This window comes from Elephantulus edwardii, unplaced genomic scaffold (assembly GCF_000299155.1).
Source record: "Elephantulus edwardii isolate Elephantulus edwardi_28Jun2011 unplaced genomic scaffold, EleEdw1.0 scaffold00039, whole genome shotgun sequence".
In the NCBI taxonomy this organism is placed as follows: domain Eukaryota; kingdom Metazoa; phylum Chordata; class Mammalia; order Macroscelidea; family Macroscelididae; genus Elephantulus; species Elephantulus edwardii.
The window spans coordinates 15,958,911-15,978,994 of record NW_006399789.1 but is presented as its reverse complement, the minus strand read 5'-3'; the positions used below and the strand labels follow the sequence as shown (position 1 = coordinate 15,978,994).

At 38.6% G+C, this 20,084-nt stretch overlaps 1 protein-coding gene across 1 annotated transcript in view; it reads right to left on the bottom strand.

Moving 5' to 3' along the window:
* Nucleotides 1-20,084, bottom strand: part of EPB41L2 (erythrocyte membrane protein band 4.1-like 2) — a 135,410-nt gene that overhangs the window by 55,478 nt on the left and 59,848 nt on the right. Inside the window, exons 4-5 of the mRNA XM_006885028.1 lie at nucleotides 18,248-18,290; nucleotides 1,120-1,195 (exon numbers count right to left, since the gene is read on the bottom strand). Coding sequence (XP_006885090.1) covers nucleotides 1,120-1,195; nucleotides 18,248-18,290 — 119 coding nt within the window. The remainder of the gene's footprint in view (nucleotides 1-1,119; nucleotides 1,196-18,247; nucleotides 18,291-20,084) is intronic.

Sequence of the window (20,084 nt, the reverse complement as noted above, 5' to 3'; positions counted from 1 at the left end):
TCTCTTAGCCCAGTGCCTTGACCCACTTACTACCAAGCTCCACCCTCCACCAGGGTAACCAGAGCTGAGCAGGTGGCTGGGACTGTAAAGCCTATGGATCCAACATCACCAGCTTTGCAAGACTGGAAGCAGACCAAGGGTCTAAATGTATACGTCATGAAAAATTTAATCATGACATTTAGGCTAGGTGGTGACCAGTACAAACATGCAGCTGGTCTCATTTAAAGGTCATTTGTTAGCTCAAATGGTATCATTTCTCCCATGACAGTCACTGTAACTGTTTAAAGCCTTATTTATTGGGGGGTGGGGGGGAAGAGGAGGAGGAAAGTCAAGTCAATTACCAATACTTAAAGCTGCAATCACCAAAGAATTACAATCTCCAAACAAACAACTACACAGAATTGTTTATGGGCATTGGGTTACAATACCCCAATTACAGTTATGGTTCAAAGGCACTTCTATGGTGAAGCTCTGCATCCACCACCACCGACCTGTCAGGTTTCGTGTTTCAAGCTGTGTGCTGTGCAGTTACAAAAGCTTCTATTTACTGTTTACTAGCTGAAGCTAATTCAATTAGAGCTTCATCAGTACATTCTTATTCAGCAGTAAGAAGAAGGAAAAAAAAAGATCTGCCACTTCTATTTGGAAAGACATTCTAACCATCTGAGTTTACACATGGATCATATTAACTCTTAGATGTGTTAAGACATGGATATAATTGACAGATGTCAATTACGATGGAAACCTAGCCTAGCAGATAATACTGAAGGCACAGCAGCCACAGATACACAGAATCTTTTTTAACAATGTCCAAAAGGCACCCTCAAGTACTTAGCTCACAGTACAGTTCTCCTTGGCCATAACTTTTTTAAAAACTGCTTTAACCATTCCACACTACTGTTCTCATCAAAAGGAAAAAAAAACCCTGTCACTGACATGCAATTTAACAGGACTTAGTTATCAATGTACTTATTAATTCACAGTATCTTTTTCTACCATCCAAATACCCAGCTGTTCTCAGCACAAATTAAAAAAAAAATCCTGTAATTACCACCAACCCACAGAAAGAAATAATAGCTGTTGAGCAAAGGTTAATTGTTGTAAACAAATGCCAAGTACCTGGTGATATCTTCAGTCAGTTGTGAAGGATCAGGAGGATAAAACTTCACATTAAAGGTGAACAGCCAGGGAAGATCTATAATTATTAAATATGATGGTTATTTATCCAAGCAACAGAATGACCACTTATTGTGATGAAATTTCAAGGCTAATGTTCAAACACTAAAGATTAAGCCTACTATAAATCAGTGTTGTTTTTGTTGTTGATTGCCTTTAAGTCGAGCATGACTCATAGCAACCCTACGTAGATAGAACAAAAGTCCTGAACCCCCCTACAACTATCGACATTTATCAAAGTTCATAAAGTTTCCAGAGATATGTTGTTTAGGAAGTGGATGCCACTCCTTTTTTTTTCCTAATTTAAAGAAAAGTAGTACATTTATAAGAAAAACTAAAAATGAATAAAAATTAATTATATAAAAATCCCACTGGCATGGTTACTATTGTATTGTCAACAAGGCTACCATCCTCAGTATTAACTATTCTATGTATCATAAATTCTTACACTAGAACATTGAGAGGATAAACAAAACAAGAAATGATGAATAGAAGACTTCAAAAGGCAACTCAAGAAGACAAGGCAAAATATTAAAATTTAAAAAAAAACAACTGGACTTAGAAAACCAAAATGAAAGAATACACTTGGTATTTCTTAAAAATAATTAAAGAACAAATTCAAGCCTTATGTTGCAATACTAAAGATTCTATGAGTAAAATTTTGAATGATGCAGGAAGCAAGAATCAAAAGATGGAAGGAATAAAGAGAGTCAGTACACCAAAATGATTTTATCTAGAAGATCAATCTTTTTCCAGCTTCATTTCTGTTACCAAATCCTATTTATTCCCATTCCCCAGAAAACAATCCAACAAAATGTAGAACAATATCATTTATAATATATGCAAGCAATATACTGCTGAAGATCATTTAAAAATGGCTAGAACAGGACATAGGCATTAGAGAGGACACAGGAGTACTTAGAGTACATAAGAACTGATAGGAAACTGCCAGAAGTTCAAGAAGGAATTAGAAGAGGCTGTGGCACCAGGAATATCATTGCTGATGTCTGATGGATTCTGGGTAAAAGTAAACAATACCAGAAGAATGTCTATTTATGCTTTATTGACAATGCAAGGCATTTGACTCTGTGGATCATAACAAGTTAAGCTAACTTTCAAGAATGGGAATCCAAGAGTACTTAATTTTGCTTATGCAAAACTTACAAAACTTATACCTAGACCAAAAGACTGTTGTTATGCAAACCGAGCAAGGGAACATTACATGGTTTGAAATTAAGAACGAAATGTGTCAGGTTTGTAATCTCTCTCCATACCTATTCCATTTTTAGCTGAAAAAGTTATTTGAGAAGCTGGACTATATGAAGAACAATGTGACTTCAAGATCAGAGAAAGATTTCTCAATAACCTGAGTTATGCAGATAACACAATCTTGCTTGCTGAAAGGGAGAAGGATTTGAAGCACTTTTTGAAGAAGACCAAAAACTTCAGCCTTCAATATGGATTGCATCTAAACATCAAGAAAACAAAGATTCTTACTACTAGACTCGATAAATAACCTCATCATAGATAGAGATTAGATTGAAATTTTCAACAATTTCATCCTACTCGGATTCACCATCAACACTTTTGGTACTAGTAGTGAGGAAATGAGTAGACATATTGCACTGGGAAAGCATTTAGGGATCTCTCCAAATTACTGAGGAGTAATGATGTCAGTTTGAGGATTAAGGTGTGTCTGATTCAGGCCACGGTCTTCCACTTGCTATGCTTCTGAGAGCTGGACAATGAGTGAGGACGATAGAAGGAATGTCTTTGAGATGTGATGTTGAAGAAGAGTACTGAATATCGACTGTTAAAAGAACAAACAAATATGTTTTGGAGAATGTGTAGCTAAAGCACCTTTTAGAGGCAAAGATAATAAAGCATCACCTCACATACTTTGAGCATTTTGCTAGGAGGGGCTGCTCCTTAGAAAGGGGTATGATGTTCAAAAAGGCAGAGGCAGAGGCAAAGGAAAGGAAGACCCTCAACCAGGTGGACTGATACAGTGACTGCCCCAATGGGTTCTAATGTGTCAGAAAGTGTGAGGTTGGCACAGGATAGGACAGGATTAAGATGCATTGTTTACAGAGTCACTATGGGTAATACTTGACTCCACAGCACCTAACAACAAGAACTAACAACTGCTGAAAATCAAAGACTATATATATAGCTTTTGATGTGGGTTACATTTCAATATTGTTGTTGCGTTGTTGATTGCTTTTGAGTTGAGGTCGACTCATAGCAACTCTATGAACAAAAGACCTAATGTTTTTCCATAGTTACTGTTGTTTCTCCAATCTCATAGAGTTTCCAGAGGCAAGTGGTTTAGGAAGTGGATGCCACTCCTGCTTCCAAGTATGTTTTACAACTGGGAGCTCCACCAAACACTGTCCACAATGGAAAATCATTCTAGTATTTGATATCCCCATGGCACAAGGTTCAGCATCGTAGCAATCCCAGGTTACCTCAAACAGCACATTGACAAAGTGTGATGTGCAAAGTGGAAGAATGTTCCTCCAGAAATAACAGCACTAGTCTCACTTAGCAGTGGATAAGTGTTGACTCAGAGTAAGCTTTGCCCAAAAGACCTAAAATCTGTTCTATAATTAACATCATTTCTGTACATTTATAAGACAGTTTGTAGAGTTTCGAGAGGCATCTAATTTAGCAAGTGAATGCCACTCCTGCTTCCCAACATAAATCAATCTGGAAGCTCATCCAACCACTCTACATAATGGATAACCATTATGATATTTGACACAACTATGGAATAGTGTTCAGCATCACAGCAACTCCAAGCTGTTCAGTACAGAAAATAGACAAATGATTGCCGTGTCTTTAAAAGAACAGTCTTCTAAAATTAATAAATCTGGCCCAAGGGCCCTACAGGATTTTAAAGTAAACCCTCAAACGGCCTCCACCTTTACCCTTAGTCTAAGGCTCAAGGCTGCCCACCTTTGAGAGACAAAAAGAACAGTAACACACAACAAAATGGACCTCAGAAACTTCCCTTGCCTGACTGCCACCAAGACAAGACCACGACCATGATGTCAACTAGCCAGCCAACTGTCAGAATGGAGGGAGACTCCAAGGCCCCAGGCCTCAGGCCAAAACAAAAATCTTAACTATTGATAGAATAGACAGCATCATGATAGATGGAGAAAGACAGAAGTTGTCAATTATTTCATTTGACTTGGACCCACAATCAACACTAATAATATCAGTATTCAAGAAATCAAAAGATGTGCTGCATTGGAAAAATCTCCCATCAAGGATTTCGTCGTATTGGTTAGTGGATTAAAATAATCTAGCTTTGGGCTAACAGAGCAGTTCCCCACAAAAGCTGCTTTTCTTAAAGAATTTGGGGGAAAAACTTTCTTTGTATTACACTTACTTGTGTCATTTTCCTTTTCCCCTCATTTTCAGCATGCTCCTTTTTCTCTTACTCAAAAATCAACAAATATCTACTCAATAGCGACTATGGTAGCCAAATGGTAAGGAGCGGAACTGCAATCCCGAAAGCACATGGTTCATATCCACCAACTTCTCTGTGAGGAAAAGAAGTGCAATCTCCACCTATATGTTTAAACTGCCTCTGAAAACCCACTGGTGGTAGGTCAGCTATGAGTCAGTTCCAACTCAACAGTATACAACAACATGTACAAAATCTAACAAACACATAGGCTTGTTTGGATTTTGCTTCAATATATCACTATTATATTAGTCAATTGTTTGCTTCGTTCCACAATCAAAATTCTCAGTACCATAAGCCAAGAAATCAAAAGACTAATGGCATTGGGAAAATCTGCTTTCACGGACCTCTCCAGAGTGCTGAAGAGAAATGATGTCAGTCTGGAGACTAAGATGAACGTGATCCAGCCCATGGTCTTAACAATTATTTGCTATGCATCTGAAAGCCAGACAATAACTAAGGATAAGAGAAGGAGAAATGATGCCTGTGAGCTGTGGTGCTGAATATAGCATGGACTGCCAGGAGAACAAATAGGTTCATCCTAAAAAGAGTAAGCCAGGCTGTTCCTTGGAGGTCAGGATTCTGAAACTTCATCTGACATACTTTGGGCATATTGCAAGGAGGGACCAGTCCTTGGAGAGGGACATCATGCTTGGGAGGGTGGAGGAACAGCACAGGAGAGGAACACCCTTGATGAGATAGATTAACTCAGTGACTGGGGTAATGGAAGTAGGTGTGTCAAAGACAATAAGGTTGGCTCAGAATAGAGCAGAGTTCGGGGCTGTTGTACACAGGAGTTGCAAGCAACTTGCCAGCATATAACAACAACACAACAACTAGTCAAGTCCATCCAAAGTGAACTTCAGAAACCTTTGTTATGCTTTACATATTTAAAATGTGGCAATGGACTAACAGTATAAACAGAATAAAGAGTTTCTCCTAGGGAAAAAATTAAAAGAGAAAGGTTTAGGCTGAAATGATGGGAACGTTTAGGAGAAGGAGAAATAGAAGCCAGAAGCAGAAACAAACAGGAAAGAGAATTATAGTATCAGGTTCTTTAATGACATAATTTTTAGCTGCACAATTACCACCACCATTTAATACCAAAATTGTAAACGTTTATAAAATATTCATATAAGAATTAATCACAATTAAAAATTTAGTTTATTTACATGTAATTACTAACACTGCTATTGTAATGTGCAGTCTATTCAGAATTGACTGATAGCTGAGCCTCCTGGGAATGTTCGGAGGCTGTAAATCCCACAGGAGGAGATATGGATGATTAAGCAATCAACCAAAAGGTAAGCAGGTCAAACTTTCTCAAAGCACTTGAGAAGGAGGGGCTAACATATCTGCTTCCAAAAGATCATAGACTTGAAAACCCCCAAAAGTACTTCTAGTCTACATCTATGGCCAGCCAAGAGTCAGAAGGACTAGACAGCAAATAGCAACTATGGAAGAATGAAGGAGGAGGTTTTAAATGTACTCGTACAACAGTATATGTATTGACCAACAGGACAGAATTGAGAATCTAGAAATAAACCTAGACATCTCTGGGCAACTGACTTTTCACAATGGTGCCCCGTTCATCTGATGGGGAAATAAGAGTCTCTTCACTAAATGGTGCTGGGAAAATTTAATTTCTACATGCATAAACATTAAACAGTTATGTTTTGCACATCCAAAAAATAATTTAAAACAGATTAGCATCTATACATACAAATTAAAAATCATAAAAGTCCTGTAAGACAGCTTTTAAAACCAATTACCTAATATAACAGCAAAAGCACAATAAAAACACAATATTATGCCACTACTATACACAGTAGCAATGATTTTCTAAGTTATTTCCTAATTTGGTAGGAACTGGAGAGCATTATGTTAGGTGAATAACTCAGTTCCATAAGGAAAAATACTGTTTAAGACCTTAATTGTAGAACTCATACAAAGATCCAAGGCGGGAGAGGGGAGCAGAGGGGTGAGGATGGGCAGGGGGTGAGGACTTAATCATAGGGTCACATGGTTGGAGAGGTGGAGGAAGAAGTGGGTAAAGAAAAGGAGAAAGATCTGGTGTGAAAAACAAGGCATACAAACTTCGTAAGTAAACCAGTATAAAAATTTTGTTTTAAAAAAAGTACAAACAGCAAAAGATTAAAAAAAAATGAGATGTCATCAAAATGTAAAACTTGTTCATCAAAAGGCTTCTCTAAAAAAGTGAAAAGACACAAGCATACAGCTGGGAGAATATTTTTGGAAAACATATAAACAAGCATCTAACAACACACACACACACACACACACACATACACACGATTAACAAAAACACACCTAATAACAACAGTATTTCTATTTTTAGCTATTTCAAAGAATCTTCACGCTGCTATGTATTAACAAAAAGACAAATAAAGCCAAGTACAAAATGGAGACAACTACTTGGATACACATCTTCCCACAAAGGTCATTCAAATGGCTAGTAAACAGATCAAAAAATGCTGTCACTATCCATTGTGAAGATATGAAAATCAAAACCTCCAATGAGACAAGACAACTGCACTGCTAAGCAAAGGCAGTGCCTCTCCAGTGATAGGAATCCACCAGCCAGCCGCTCTTAGGAGAAGGATGAGCGATTTCTTCCCATGCAATTTACCACCTCACAACAGTCCACTAGTGGTTCAGCTATGAGTTGGTTTCAACTTGATAGCATTGAGATCTTTTTTTAAAAACAAACAAACAAACAAAAAATCTAGTATTGGAAGCATTCCAATTCGCTTTAGAAGCTAGATGGCAAGATTTCATTTTTTTCATTTAATGTATTTTGGGGCTCGTTATCTGCAAAAGCCTTTCCCTAGACAAAGACATTATTTTTAGTTAAACAGGAGGTCAGCAAAAAAGAGGAAGACACTGAAGGAAATGGACTGATGCAGTGGCTGTATCAAATGGCTCAGGCCCAGCAGTGACTGTGAGAAGGCTCCAAATCTAGGCAGTGTTTAACACACAGCCATTCAACATGAGTCAATGCCAACTTGATATTTAACAGCAGCAGGACGGGTATGGCATTTTAGTGACTCAGTGGATTATGCACTGTACTGCTACCATATGGGACGATTTTGCTCTGTTAAACAGAGTCAATAGAAGTTGGAAGCAATTCAACAATAGTGGGGGAGGGAGTAAAAAAGGGCTAAAATTTTAAAAAATTCCTTGCATGTGGAAAGATCTGAACCCTTTATCCACTGCTGGTGAGAATACAAAATTGGTATTTGCATTGTAGAAAACAGTGTAAAGATTCTTTGAAATAGCTAAAAATAGAATTACCATTAGGGTTTAAGTAACAAATAACATTGTGTTGTAAGGTGACTACAATTCACACTGATCCTATGTACAAAGGAATGAAACCTCTCAACTCAACAACTGTGCAACATCCTCACAATCTGGGATTCATGACAATCCATTCTTCTAGTCATTGTGTTAGTTATCTCATTCAGGATCTTCTCTTTCTGGAATCTTCCACTTTCTCAGGTAATCATTATCATCATTCATTTACTCACTATTATCAAGTGTAAACCAATTCACAGCCGACCCTGCAGGTCTTCCAAGGCTGAGAATTTCATAATACCCATCTTTCTATTTCAGACTGCAAATCCACTCCTTCATTTATCTTCATTGTTAGAATTGATTCCAAAACAAAATGAACGGTCATTGGTTTTGGAATATCTCTAGTCTTTGTCTAGTCTTAGTCTTCTGCAGTAAGTGCTTCAAGTCTAACTCACTTTTTTAGCTTACTATTTCTTTTTTTTTATTTTATTAATTTTAATGAACATTTACAGAGATTTTGAATTTCCATTCATTCATTGTTACACTCTTCTCCCTGCCCAATCCTCACCCCAGTCCACTCCTCTCTTTGAAAAGTAAAAGAAAAATTATTTCATTGGTATATAATCACCCCCTCCCCCACCACCACCACTCCGAGTACACTCCAATATGCAACCTTAATTCTGGACTCTTGTGATAACCATAATACCCTATCATATATCACTTTTAAACTGTTCTCACCCTCATCTGTTTCAATGCAGTATACATAATTTATCCAGCTTTTCTCAGTCTTATCCCAACCCTGATGTCAGTCCCATTCTACAACAGTGGCACCATGCAGTATTTGTCCTTTTTGTGACTGAGATATTTCACTCAGCATAATGTCCGCCAGGGTCACCCATTTTGAATAATGCATAAGTTCCTTGGTTTTCAAGGCAGTGTAGTATTCCATTGTGTAAATATACCACAGCTTCTCTATCCATTCGTTTGTTGATGGGCACTTGGGTTGTTTCCAACTCCTTACTATTGTGAACAAAGCCACGATAAACATGGAGATACCTAGTAGTGGAATTGCTGGGTTAAATGGTATCTCTATTTCCAACTTTTCGAGAAAGCGCCATACCACTTTCCACAGTGGTTTCACCATTTTATACTTCCACCAACAGTGAATAAGGGTTCCAGTTTCTCCACAACCTTGCCAGCATTTGTTGCTTACTGTTCGGCTAAATTTTGCTATTCTTACTGGGGTGAGATGATATCTCATAGTTGTTCTAACTCACTTTTAGTGCCAGGTTGTGTTCTCAGTATAACAAAGGTTACTGATGAGTCTTCCTCCTATCTTGATGCTACATTCTTCTTCATAGTGTCCAACTTCTTAAATAATCGGCTCAACATACAGATTGAAAAAGTAGACAGAAAGGATACAAAACTCATGTATATCATTCTTAATTTTAAACTATGTAGTGTCTTGAACAAACCATGGTCTGCCAAGAAAATAAATAGGTCTTTTTTAGAAAGGGCAAAACTAAGTTTCTCCTTGGAGGCTAGGATTTTGAAGCTCTGTCTCACATATTTTGGACACATGGCCAGGAGAGACCAGTCTGTGGAGAAGGACATCATGCTTGGAAGGATGGAGGGACAGAGGAAGACCCCAGATGAGATGGATTGATACAATGACTGGGGGCAATGGGGTCTGGTGTGTTGGAATTAGTGAGACTAGTTCAAGACAGGGCAGGGTTCACAACCGCTGTACATAGGGTTGCTAAAGGTTGTAGGCGACTCGACAGCACATAACAACAAAGTGGTCCTTCGCTCTGTTCACACAACAGCCTCTTGGTCTAGGTATAAGTTTCTTCTGAGCACAGTTAAGTGTTCTGGGATTCCCATTCTTCTTGTTAGTAAAAATTTATTATAATCTACAAAGTTAAATGTTTCAGCATAGTCAATAAAGCACAAATATTTATTCTTCTGGTATTCTTTGCTTTCAGCCAGGATCCACCTGACATCAGCAATGGTATCCCTGGTACCATGACCTGTTCTAAGCCTGGTTTGTATTTCTGGTAGTTCTTTGTTGATGTATTGTCCCAGTTGTTTTTGGATAATCTTCAGAAAGATTTTGTTCTTGTGTGGTTTTAGTAATATACTTCAGCAATTTCCATACTCTGTGGGATCATCTTTTTCTGGAAAGGGGATAAATATGGATCTCTTCCAGTCATTGGCCAGGCAGTTGTCCTCTAGATTTCTTGGTACAACCTGGTGAGCATGTCCAGGAAATTACCTGTTTGTTGAAATATGTCAATTTGTATTCTATCAATTCCTGGGGTCTTTTTACCAATTCCTTCAGAGGAGTTTGAACTTCCTCCTTCATCACCATTGCCTCTTGATCATATGTTATTTCACAAAATTCTTCTGTGTCAGCTGCTGATGTTGTGAGGGCTGGCTGGGGCACAGAGGCAGCAGGGGCTGGCCATGGCATGTGGGCATTTTTTTGAACTAGGCTATTTATGTCAATTTTCTTAATGTCCCCCAAGACTATGGTCTCGATTCCATAGACTCAGAAAGTTATTCACATAGGGGATTTGGTCATCACCAAGACAATAACAATACGTAGTCCCTGTTAGGGCTACAAAGATGTATTTACCATATATACTACCATGAATGTAGAAATACCATGTGCCAAAACTATGTACAGTTATGGGAGTATTACTTTTCACCTACCATTATCTTTTCACCTTGCCTGTCTGCCTATACATCTGTTGCTGGCTTTAAGTCTTCTGTACCTCTAAGTATATTCCTTTTCTTTAATAGTACTGGCTCTTATTTGCATATTGTCTTTCCTATCATAACTCCCCCTCTTTTGGCCCACTCTTTTCATTCCTCCCTTCCTCCATAACTAGTCTGTGAGCTTGGTGATTGTGGTGATTTGCATATTGCTGTGATTCAATCACTAGCAAGGCCGCCTATGCTGGATGGATATCAGCAAAACTTCTGGAGTTAAGACACGATTAGTAAGAGGCCATAAAAACCTCTATAAACATCAGTGTAACACTGCTTGATATCATGCCAGAAGACGAGGCTCTCAAGTTAGAAGCTACTAAAAATGTGACTGAGTAAGAGCTGCCTCTTCTGAGAATGGTCTGCCTTAATAATGAAGATGAAGTAAAGCTTTCTTCCAATGAAGAACCCTGATTTGCTAATGTGATAGGAGAAACATGAGAATAAACTGCTCTGAACACTCCTTAATAACTGAAACCTGGAATATACAAAGTCAGAATCCAGGAAAATAAAAAGCTGTAAAAAAATGAAATGGAATGCATAAAGACTGATATCTCAGGCATTAGTGAGCTGAGATAAATGGTCCTGACCATTTTAAATCATATAATCAAGAACTATTAGAGTGGGAAAGACAAATTTAAGAAGAATAGCATCACATTCATTGTCAAAAAGAACATTTCAAGATCTATCTTGAGGCTGTCATTACTGTCAATGATATGATATTATCTACATGCACACAAGGAAGAGGAGGTGGCATCTTCCTAGTTCTAATTCATCAGTAATTTCATGAAAGAAACATCAGCATGAGATATTTAAGGCTCCAAAAATTTGCTGAATGGTTAGCTGTACATCAGTTCCAATTAACAGAAAAGATCTATAATTGTTCCCATTCCCAAAAAGGAGATCCAACAGAAGGCAGAAATTACTAGTCATAATATTATTAATATTACATATAAGTAAAATCATTACTATTACATGCAAATAAAATCTTAACGATAATTATTAAAAGAACAATGGAGCAACAAAACACGAAAGAACTGCCATAAATGCAAGTTAGTATCAGAAGAAACGATGGAACAAGAAGTATCATTGATTATTTCATTTGGATCGCAGATGAAATAAAAACACTTTTTAGCGACTTATTCAAAAGTAGAAAGTGTGTATCTTCATAAACTATAGATAACAACTACAAGAAAGGGGATTCTTAACTGTGCTCCTGTGAAATCTGTACATAGGTCAAGAAGTGGACAGACAGAACAAAGAGAAACCGTATGGCTTAAAAGCAGGAAAGGTATGTGTCAGGCTAGGGATCTTTCTCCCTACCTATGCTATCTATGACTGACTTCCCATCTCCACCACTAATGCTAAAGCTACCACTGTTCCTCTATTGCTTATAGGATTTTTGAAGGCATGTTACTTCAACATTGGATGGCCAATCCCACTTCCTAGTCGGTCTGTGAACCTGCTGGTACCTGAAACCACAGTAGTAGCATAGCGTCCTCACAGCAAACCGTTAAGTTACTCCAGGACAGAAAACTAGCAGACGCGTGCTGTACTGATAAGAGCAACCACTAAACAAGCATATATATACCTAAACTGAAGTTGTTGCTGTTGTTAGCGACATAAAAATCATTCCCCCAGTTCTCCATACCTATTAAATCTATACGCTGAACAAATTATTTGGGAAGTTCCACTATAAAAAGAAGAATGTGACATCAGGATTGGAGGGAGACTCATCAAAAACTTGATTCATGTGGATGACAATGACACAAACTTGCTTGCTGAAAGCGAGGAAGATTTTAGTTACTTGCTGCAGAACATCAAGGACTAAAGCCTTCAATATGTATTAAATCTCAACATCAAGAAAACAAAAATCTTCACCCGAGCCAATGGGTAACATCATGATGTTGCTGTTGTGTACTGTCGAGTTGGAACCGACTCATAGCAGACCCTCACAGAGGGTTTTAAGAGGCAGTTAATCGCATGAGAGAAGACTGCCCATCCTTCTCCAGCGGAGCGGATGGTGACTTTGAACCGCATGCCTTCTGGATTACAGTGCAGCTTCTTGTATTGAAATGGTCAACAATTTCATCTTACTTGGATCTACAATCAATATTCTTGGTACTAGCAGTCAGGAGATGTATTTATTGCATTGGAAAATTCAGCTGTCAGGGACCTCTCCAAAATCCTGAAAAGAAATGTCAGTTTGAGGACTAAGATGTGCCTGATTTAAGCCATGATCATCTTTTTAGTCACCTGCTATGTGTCTAAGAGCTGAACAGTGAATAAAGGATGCCAAGACAAGAATTTATGCCTTTGAATTGTGTTGTTGGAAAAAGAATACTGAATATTCATCCTACAGACTGCCAAAAGAAAAAACAGAAGTGTCATGGAGAACATGCAACCAGAGTGCTCCTGAAAGGTAAGGATGGCGAAACTTTGTCTCACATACTTTGAGCATGTTGTTAAGAGAGGCTTTTTCTTGGAAAAGTGGAGGGTGAGAAAGAGAAAGACCTTCAACCAGACAGATTGACACAGTCGCTATGGCAATGAGCTCAAGTGTATCTGAGATGAAAAGAATGGCTCAGGATAAGACAGGGTGGAGATATCTGTTCATAGGGTTGCTATGAGTCATATTCAACTCAATGGCACCTAACAATGACAACAGTAGCAACGCAATCCATATGTTGAGCCAATAATTCAACAAACTGGACTCTACAAAAAAGAATGTGGCATCAGAATTGGAGGTGGATTCATCAACAACCTACATCGTGCAGTTGACCCAATCTTACTTGTAAAAGCGAAAACTTGACATACAGACTGAAGAAGACCGAAGATGGATTACATTTCAGTATCAAGAAAATCACAATCTTCACCACTAAACCTATAGACAACATCATGGTAAGTGGAGAAAAGATTAAAGTCATTAAAAATTTAATTTCACTTGGTTCCATAAGCAACATTTATAATAGCCCTGTCAATAGATTAAAAGGTGTGTTGATTTCTGGTGTTGTGTGCCATCTAGCCTGACCCCCTCCAGCAGGTTAGGTGTTCAGAGGCAGTAAATTGCATGAGAGGAGACTGCTCATGCTTTTCCTGCAGAGCAGTTGGTGGATTCAAACTGTATGCCTCTGGGATTGCAGCACAGCTTCTTACAACTATGCCACCTGATCTCCCTCAATCTGACAACAGGACCACTTAACTATCATTCTTTTTCATTCCTTTATCAGGAAGTTCCAATAGCATTTCTTCCTCTGAAAGATTCCTAGGTTCTGCATTTTGGTCATTGGTTTGTGCTATATTGTCATATTTCTGCGTATAGCCTGAAGTTGCCTTTTACTACCGAGACATCACGGTGGTCTCTGTATTACCATGTTTAGATACACTTTAGCATTTCTTAGTCTTCTAGCTCCTTTCTTCTGGTGGTTATGACAGAGGATGACTTTATGTGTGAAAATCTGTGTGCAGTATATATGGAGCAACTGAGGGCACACTGACCTGCTATAGGTTATAGTCTTTGGTCAGGTAGATGGGGAGGAACCTGTCATTAGTCTTGAACAATTGGTGAAGCTGCAGGACATGTGTATGTGGCTGTCTCATTATAGTTTTTCTCTATTGCAAGGTGGGGCAAAGAAAAGTGAAGAGAACTCATTCAAAATGTACAAACACGAGCACACAGTAAAAGGAAAAATCAAATCTGAGGAGAGTACAAAAAGGACAATCAGAACACAAAGGCAAGAAGAATGCAGGAAAGTGGGGGAAAGGCAGGCAAGGCAAGAAAAAAAGCCAAAGAGGAAAAGAATTAAAAGCAGAAGTAACTGGTGTGGGGAGAACAAGAGAAAGAAAACTTAGGAGATAAAAAGGAGGGAGCTTGCAGGAAAAAGCACACCTGTTTGGTGTTTTGTCACTCCTGAGAATGGGGGCAGAGTCTAGTCTGGGATATGTTTTTGAAGATTGGGAGAGTGCTCAAGGCTGGGTGTCAAGTCACAGGAAGCACATGTGAGGACGGAATATCTTTATGTAAGTAGACTGTCATGTCTTCTCCCACTACGTACACGTGTCTCTGTCTGTGTGTATACACATAAATGTATATATGTTGTTACTGGGTACTGCTGAGTGGGAACCGAATCAAGTATACACATACACATACACATAAACCCCTACAGGGGCGATATGGAGCCATGGCAATGCAATGATTACATGCTTGCCTGCTAACTGACATCACCTATTAGAACCCCGAAACCACTCAATGAGAGAAAAGACCTATCAATCTGCTCTCCTGAAGAGCAGAGCCTAGGAAATTTTATGAAACAGACCCTGTCAATAGGGTGGTTGTTTTAAGTTTCTCGTGGCCTCTATTCCTTCATTTGCTTTGAGATTATGGGGGAGGAATTTAATCGACATACTCATTCCATTTGTCTGTGGCCTTATTTTTGTATAAATAAGAACATAAAAATTTTACAGTTCATTTAAATGGGTAATATAAGATTGCCAGCCATAAAAACTAACTCCAAAAATATTACTATATACTTCTCTTAAGTGTCTACTGGTGGCCTAGTGGCAAGAAGTTGCGCTGCAGTTACGAAGGCAAGTTCCACTGTGCCATTAACTGCCTGTGACAATATTATGGATAGTTTCCTCCTGTCCGATTAACTAACGGCGCCTGAAAACCCACTGGAAGGTCAGCTTTGGGTCTGTTCTGACTCTATGGAACACAAAAACAACAAATGCCTGTTGTTGTTGTTGTTGCTGCTGCTGCTGCTGCTGCTGCTGTTGTTATGTGCCGTGAGTCGCTTGCGACTCATAGCGACCCTATTTACAACAGCCCTAAACCCTGCTCTATCCTGTGCCAAATGCACTGCCTCTGACACACCCATCCCAATTATCCCAGTCACTGAATCAATCCACCTCATAGAGGGTCTTCCCCTCCTGCACTGTCCCTCCATCCTCCCAAGGATGATGTCCCTCTCCAAGGACCGGTCCCTCCTTACTACTTGTCCAAAGTATGTCAGACGAAGCCCCAGAATCCTTGCCTCCAAGGAGTAGCCTGGTTTAAGCCTCTCCAGGATGAATGTGCTTGTTTTCTTGGCAGTCCATGGTACATTCAATACTCTTCTCCAGCACCACAGCTGAAAGGCATCAATTCTCCTTCTATCCTCCCTAGTCATTGTCCAACTCTCTGATGCATAACAAGTGATGTTGTTATGTACAACAACTGCTTACTAACTAAAAAATATAAGAACAAGATCAGAGCAGAGCTAAGTTAAAACAAGCAATTCCTTATTTAGTCCTTTATAACACAAGTAGGGAGCACTGATGGCTTAGCGCTACCAACCCAAAGGCATGCGGGTTTGATTCCACCAGCTGCTCCATGGCAAGCATGCAAAGACGGGCAATCTCCCCTCATTTGATTAAATGCCTCTGACAACCCACTAACAGGTCAGCTATTGGTCAGTACTAATGCCATAAGCTCACAAGAACAACACACGTAGGAAAAGAGAGGTAAATGTTAACAGTTATACTTCATTCTTCATGCTACCTTCAGAATCATGACTGTACAGAATGTCATTTTAAGAGCCACAAGCAAAAGTGAAAAAGTCAAATCCTAGTTATTACAGTTACCTCCCTTGTCAAACCACAAGGGCAGAAAACTGACATAACTTTAAAATAACCTCACAGATGATCCAAACAAAGCAATGTAGTTCACAATCAGCAAGAGGCTTGTTTTGCCTTCCCGAAGCTAAGCCCTCTCCATACACTGAAAAGGGTAGCACAACCGGAGCCAACAAAAGTCAAAACAAAGCAAAAAAATAAGCAAAGGAAACAATTCAGTGGATTAGCAAGCATGTTTCAGAGTTTTCCCAGTTCTCCACAGTTTGGGTCATTTGGCAGGTCAGGTTTCAGATAAAAATGGAAGAACCAAACATCCCTATCTTTTTTTTCTTCTTTTTTAATTCATGCAGAGGGTGTCACTACTGTGGAAGAGACAAAGGGGAAAGTTCCAAAACTGTTTGGTAGCTTAGTTTCTTCTATAATGTAAGCATAATGTGTTCATGTCTACTTATTCCTTCTCTATTCCTTTATGAAACAGAAATAACTAGATAAAACACAAATCATAACAAGAGACAGAGAGTAGAAGCACTGTGCAATCCTACACTGATGTCAGATTAAATTCTCAGAGACAGGAGGGAATGCTGAGGAGTTCCAGAGCCAAGGCTAAAGTAGAGACACCATCTCCAGATTGTGTGAACTTCTAGTTTTAGTACTGAAAGTACCACATTCCAGGAAACTTCTAAATTCTCTGAAAACCAAGAAAGATGATCACACTGATGCAAGAGATAAGAGAGAGGTGAGAGATGAGTCTGTAAGGAGAATAAATGGGGAAAAAGAACGTAGACACTCAGAAAATGGGAAAGGATAGAAACGCTATCCAAGAGCTGAACTCCAGGGAGAAAGAAAAAGAAAAGAAATGTAAAGGAACTAAATAGATTTGTTCTGGTGTCTCGAAGCGAGGACTAACAAGTAGAGAAATGAAATCAGTACTCACAAAGGGCAGTTTGCCAGCTGACACACAGGGATGTGGTTTCTTCCTGAACAGCTCTGAGGCCCAAAACACACAAGAGCTGCCTAGCTTTACCACCATTCAGGTATCTGTCATCTTGTCTAAAAAATCCAGCTGCTCTTGGCTTCCCCCTTTTCTCCTTCTGTCATTCACAGCCCCTGAAGTGAATCACACACTAGATCCCTATCAGAAATTTCTCTATGGTGATGTTTCTTGGCACAGATTACCACAAACTCTGACAGAGCCAAGGCAACAGCAGAGGAAGCACCACAAGGGAACTAGAGCTGGTTAGAGTGTAATAACTGAGTCATCTGGGGATTCTACAAAGAAGAGAAAATTAGGGAAGTTAAAGGGATAAAGTTAGTCTATAAATTCAAACTGAAAAAACAAAGATGGTAGCTGGGGACTGTGGATCAAATAAGAGAGGGCAGAGACCTCAGAGAAGTCAGTAAGTTGCCCTAAGGCTTTTCATCTCTGGAGTATTTACTCCCATACACCTTCAAACTCGTATATGTGTAGATTTTGGGAGCCAGAAACAGAGAACTGCTTATTATTCCTATAGATCCAAAATGCAGTGGAAAAAGAAAGAGTAATAGGTCTACTAAAGTAAAATTTACATAATGGATATTTACAGAAAAGCAGTTCTTAGGAAGGCAAAGAAAGGGTGGATGTCACTTTCTGAAATGAAGCAGAGAGTGAGGCAATACTCAGGAAGGTGAGTCTAATAGTTCTGCCCAGTAGGCATTCCCAAAGCCAAGTTTAACAAAGTCAAGTCATGGCTCTGGAAAAGAATGATTAGCTTTATTAACTTCCAGTAATGTAAAACAGAAATGGCTACATTGTCACAATTTTATTAGTTATTCTAATCTACAATTCTATAAATTATATTCAAAAATGTAAATTGATAAATGTAATGACTGACTTAATTTTAAAATGTGGTTACTTACTTCGTAGTTGTCTCTTTATTTCTTTTGCAGGATCTAGCCAGTTCTGCACAAGGGGGAAAAAAGCATAAAGAATATTTAATTCAAAAACCATTATCTAGAGTCCAAATCATAGCAGCTTATATGCATTTAAAGGTTTATATTTCACTTAAATATAATTGTTTGTTTTTTCACTTAAATATAATTTAATAAAATCCTATTCAGAGCTATTTTCAGCTATAAGCATTCCACTGGGCTAACTTATTTTTCAAATGTGTGTGCTATGTTTTATAAGTAAAATATTCAAATGCTTTTAAGGTTGGTCTCTGAAGACTTCATTCTATTAAACAGTAAATGAAACATCCAAATTTTTATTATATATGACACACATGCATATAGATTTTATTTTATTTATAGAATAATAAGTAAACAGCCTCAGAACATCTACTTCTGAATATGCACCAAGAATAGGACATTGAGCATCTACAGTCTATCAGGCAGCATGGACAATAACGTGGAGCTTGGTCAAGGACACGAAGTTGCTTTTTACCCTCTGTCTCAGTGATCTAGTGCAACTACTATAAAGCTACCGCAAGCAGACAGCACTAACAAGCAGAACCTTACTCATTCACAATTTGGAGGCTAGAAGTTCAGGATGCTGACTTTAGAGGAAGGATTTCTCAAATATTCTAATTCTAGGAGTGTCCCAGCAGGTCCAAAAAGGCACACAAAGCTTTTTTGGCACTTTCTTCTCAGTGGTACTGAGTTTTTTCTGCTCAGTTCTGTTACCTCTTCTAAAACAAAAGGTGGTATAAACCACACTCCAGAAATGTCTCTTACATCCTAGTCAGGGTTGTGACTAAATTAAAACTACTGTATCCAACTCAAACTCATTTTGACTGATCACGTCATGAAGAATGACTACATCATTACATAACTGCCTCTAATACAGTCTCATTAACTTCATGTCATTTTCATTGTCATCCAATCAGAACTGACGCACAGTTTGCCCTCCAATGGATTACTGGAAACTCTAAGTTACAGAGGAGGAGATTGCTCACCTCTTTCCCTTAGAGTTACTGGTGGAGCTGAACTGCCAGATAGGTGCCATCTTTGGATTAGGGACACAATTCGCTAGGGACTACACCACCACTAGAGCTCCATTATGAGCATCATAGATGTTGGAATTTACAACAAATTGGATAATGACAGAAAACAGACATATACTGGCACAGATTTTGGGGGAACACAATTTAATACATGACAATCATCAAGACATTTTACTTAAATCTGACAAGTATCAAAAATAACATATATTCAGGCTTAAACAGAATTTCATCCAGTCATGGCTAGCAAATAGTTAAAAGAATCAGTATGCAGAAAAATATTAACTTACTATCTTAATAGTATACTTAGAAGAAACAAGAGAATATTAATATATACTGTTTTAAAAAATTAAAAAGACACTAACAATAGGAAACTCTGAAAGCAGAGTTAGTTAGGTGGACCCCTATGGATTTCTCCACACTATTCTAGTTTGCCCTTAGGCAGCAAGGATCCAAGGTGTGCTTGGCTCTGTTAAAACATTGGTTATATTGAAACCTCTCAACAAAGAGCCACCAGAGTTTGACAGTTTTATTATCATTTGTGTCCCAGCTGCATGGGATTCCAATGGTACCTTGAGTCCTATGTTAGGGAGAAGCACTAATTCTCCCTTCAGAAAAGAGGGTCATTCAGCTTCCGCACCCTGCAGCTGCTGCCACACAAAACAGCTGGCTCACAACTGACCAGCTATCATGAGTGTACAAGAATGAGAAAAACACACCATTCAGTGTCTAGCCTTCAAACTGTTCTGAGAATC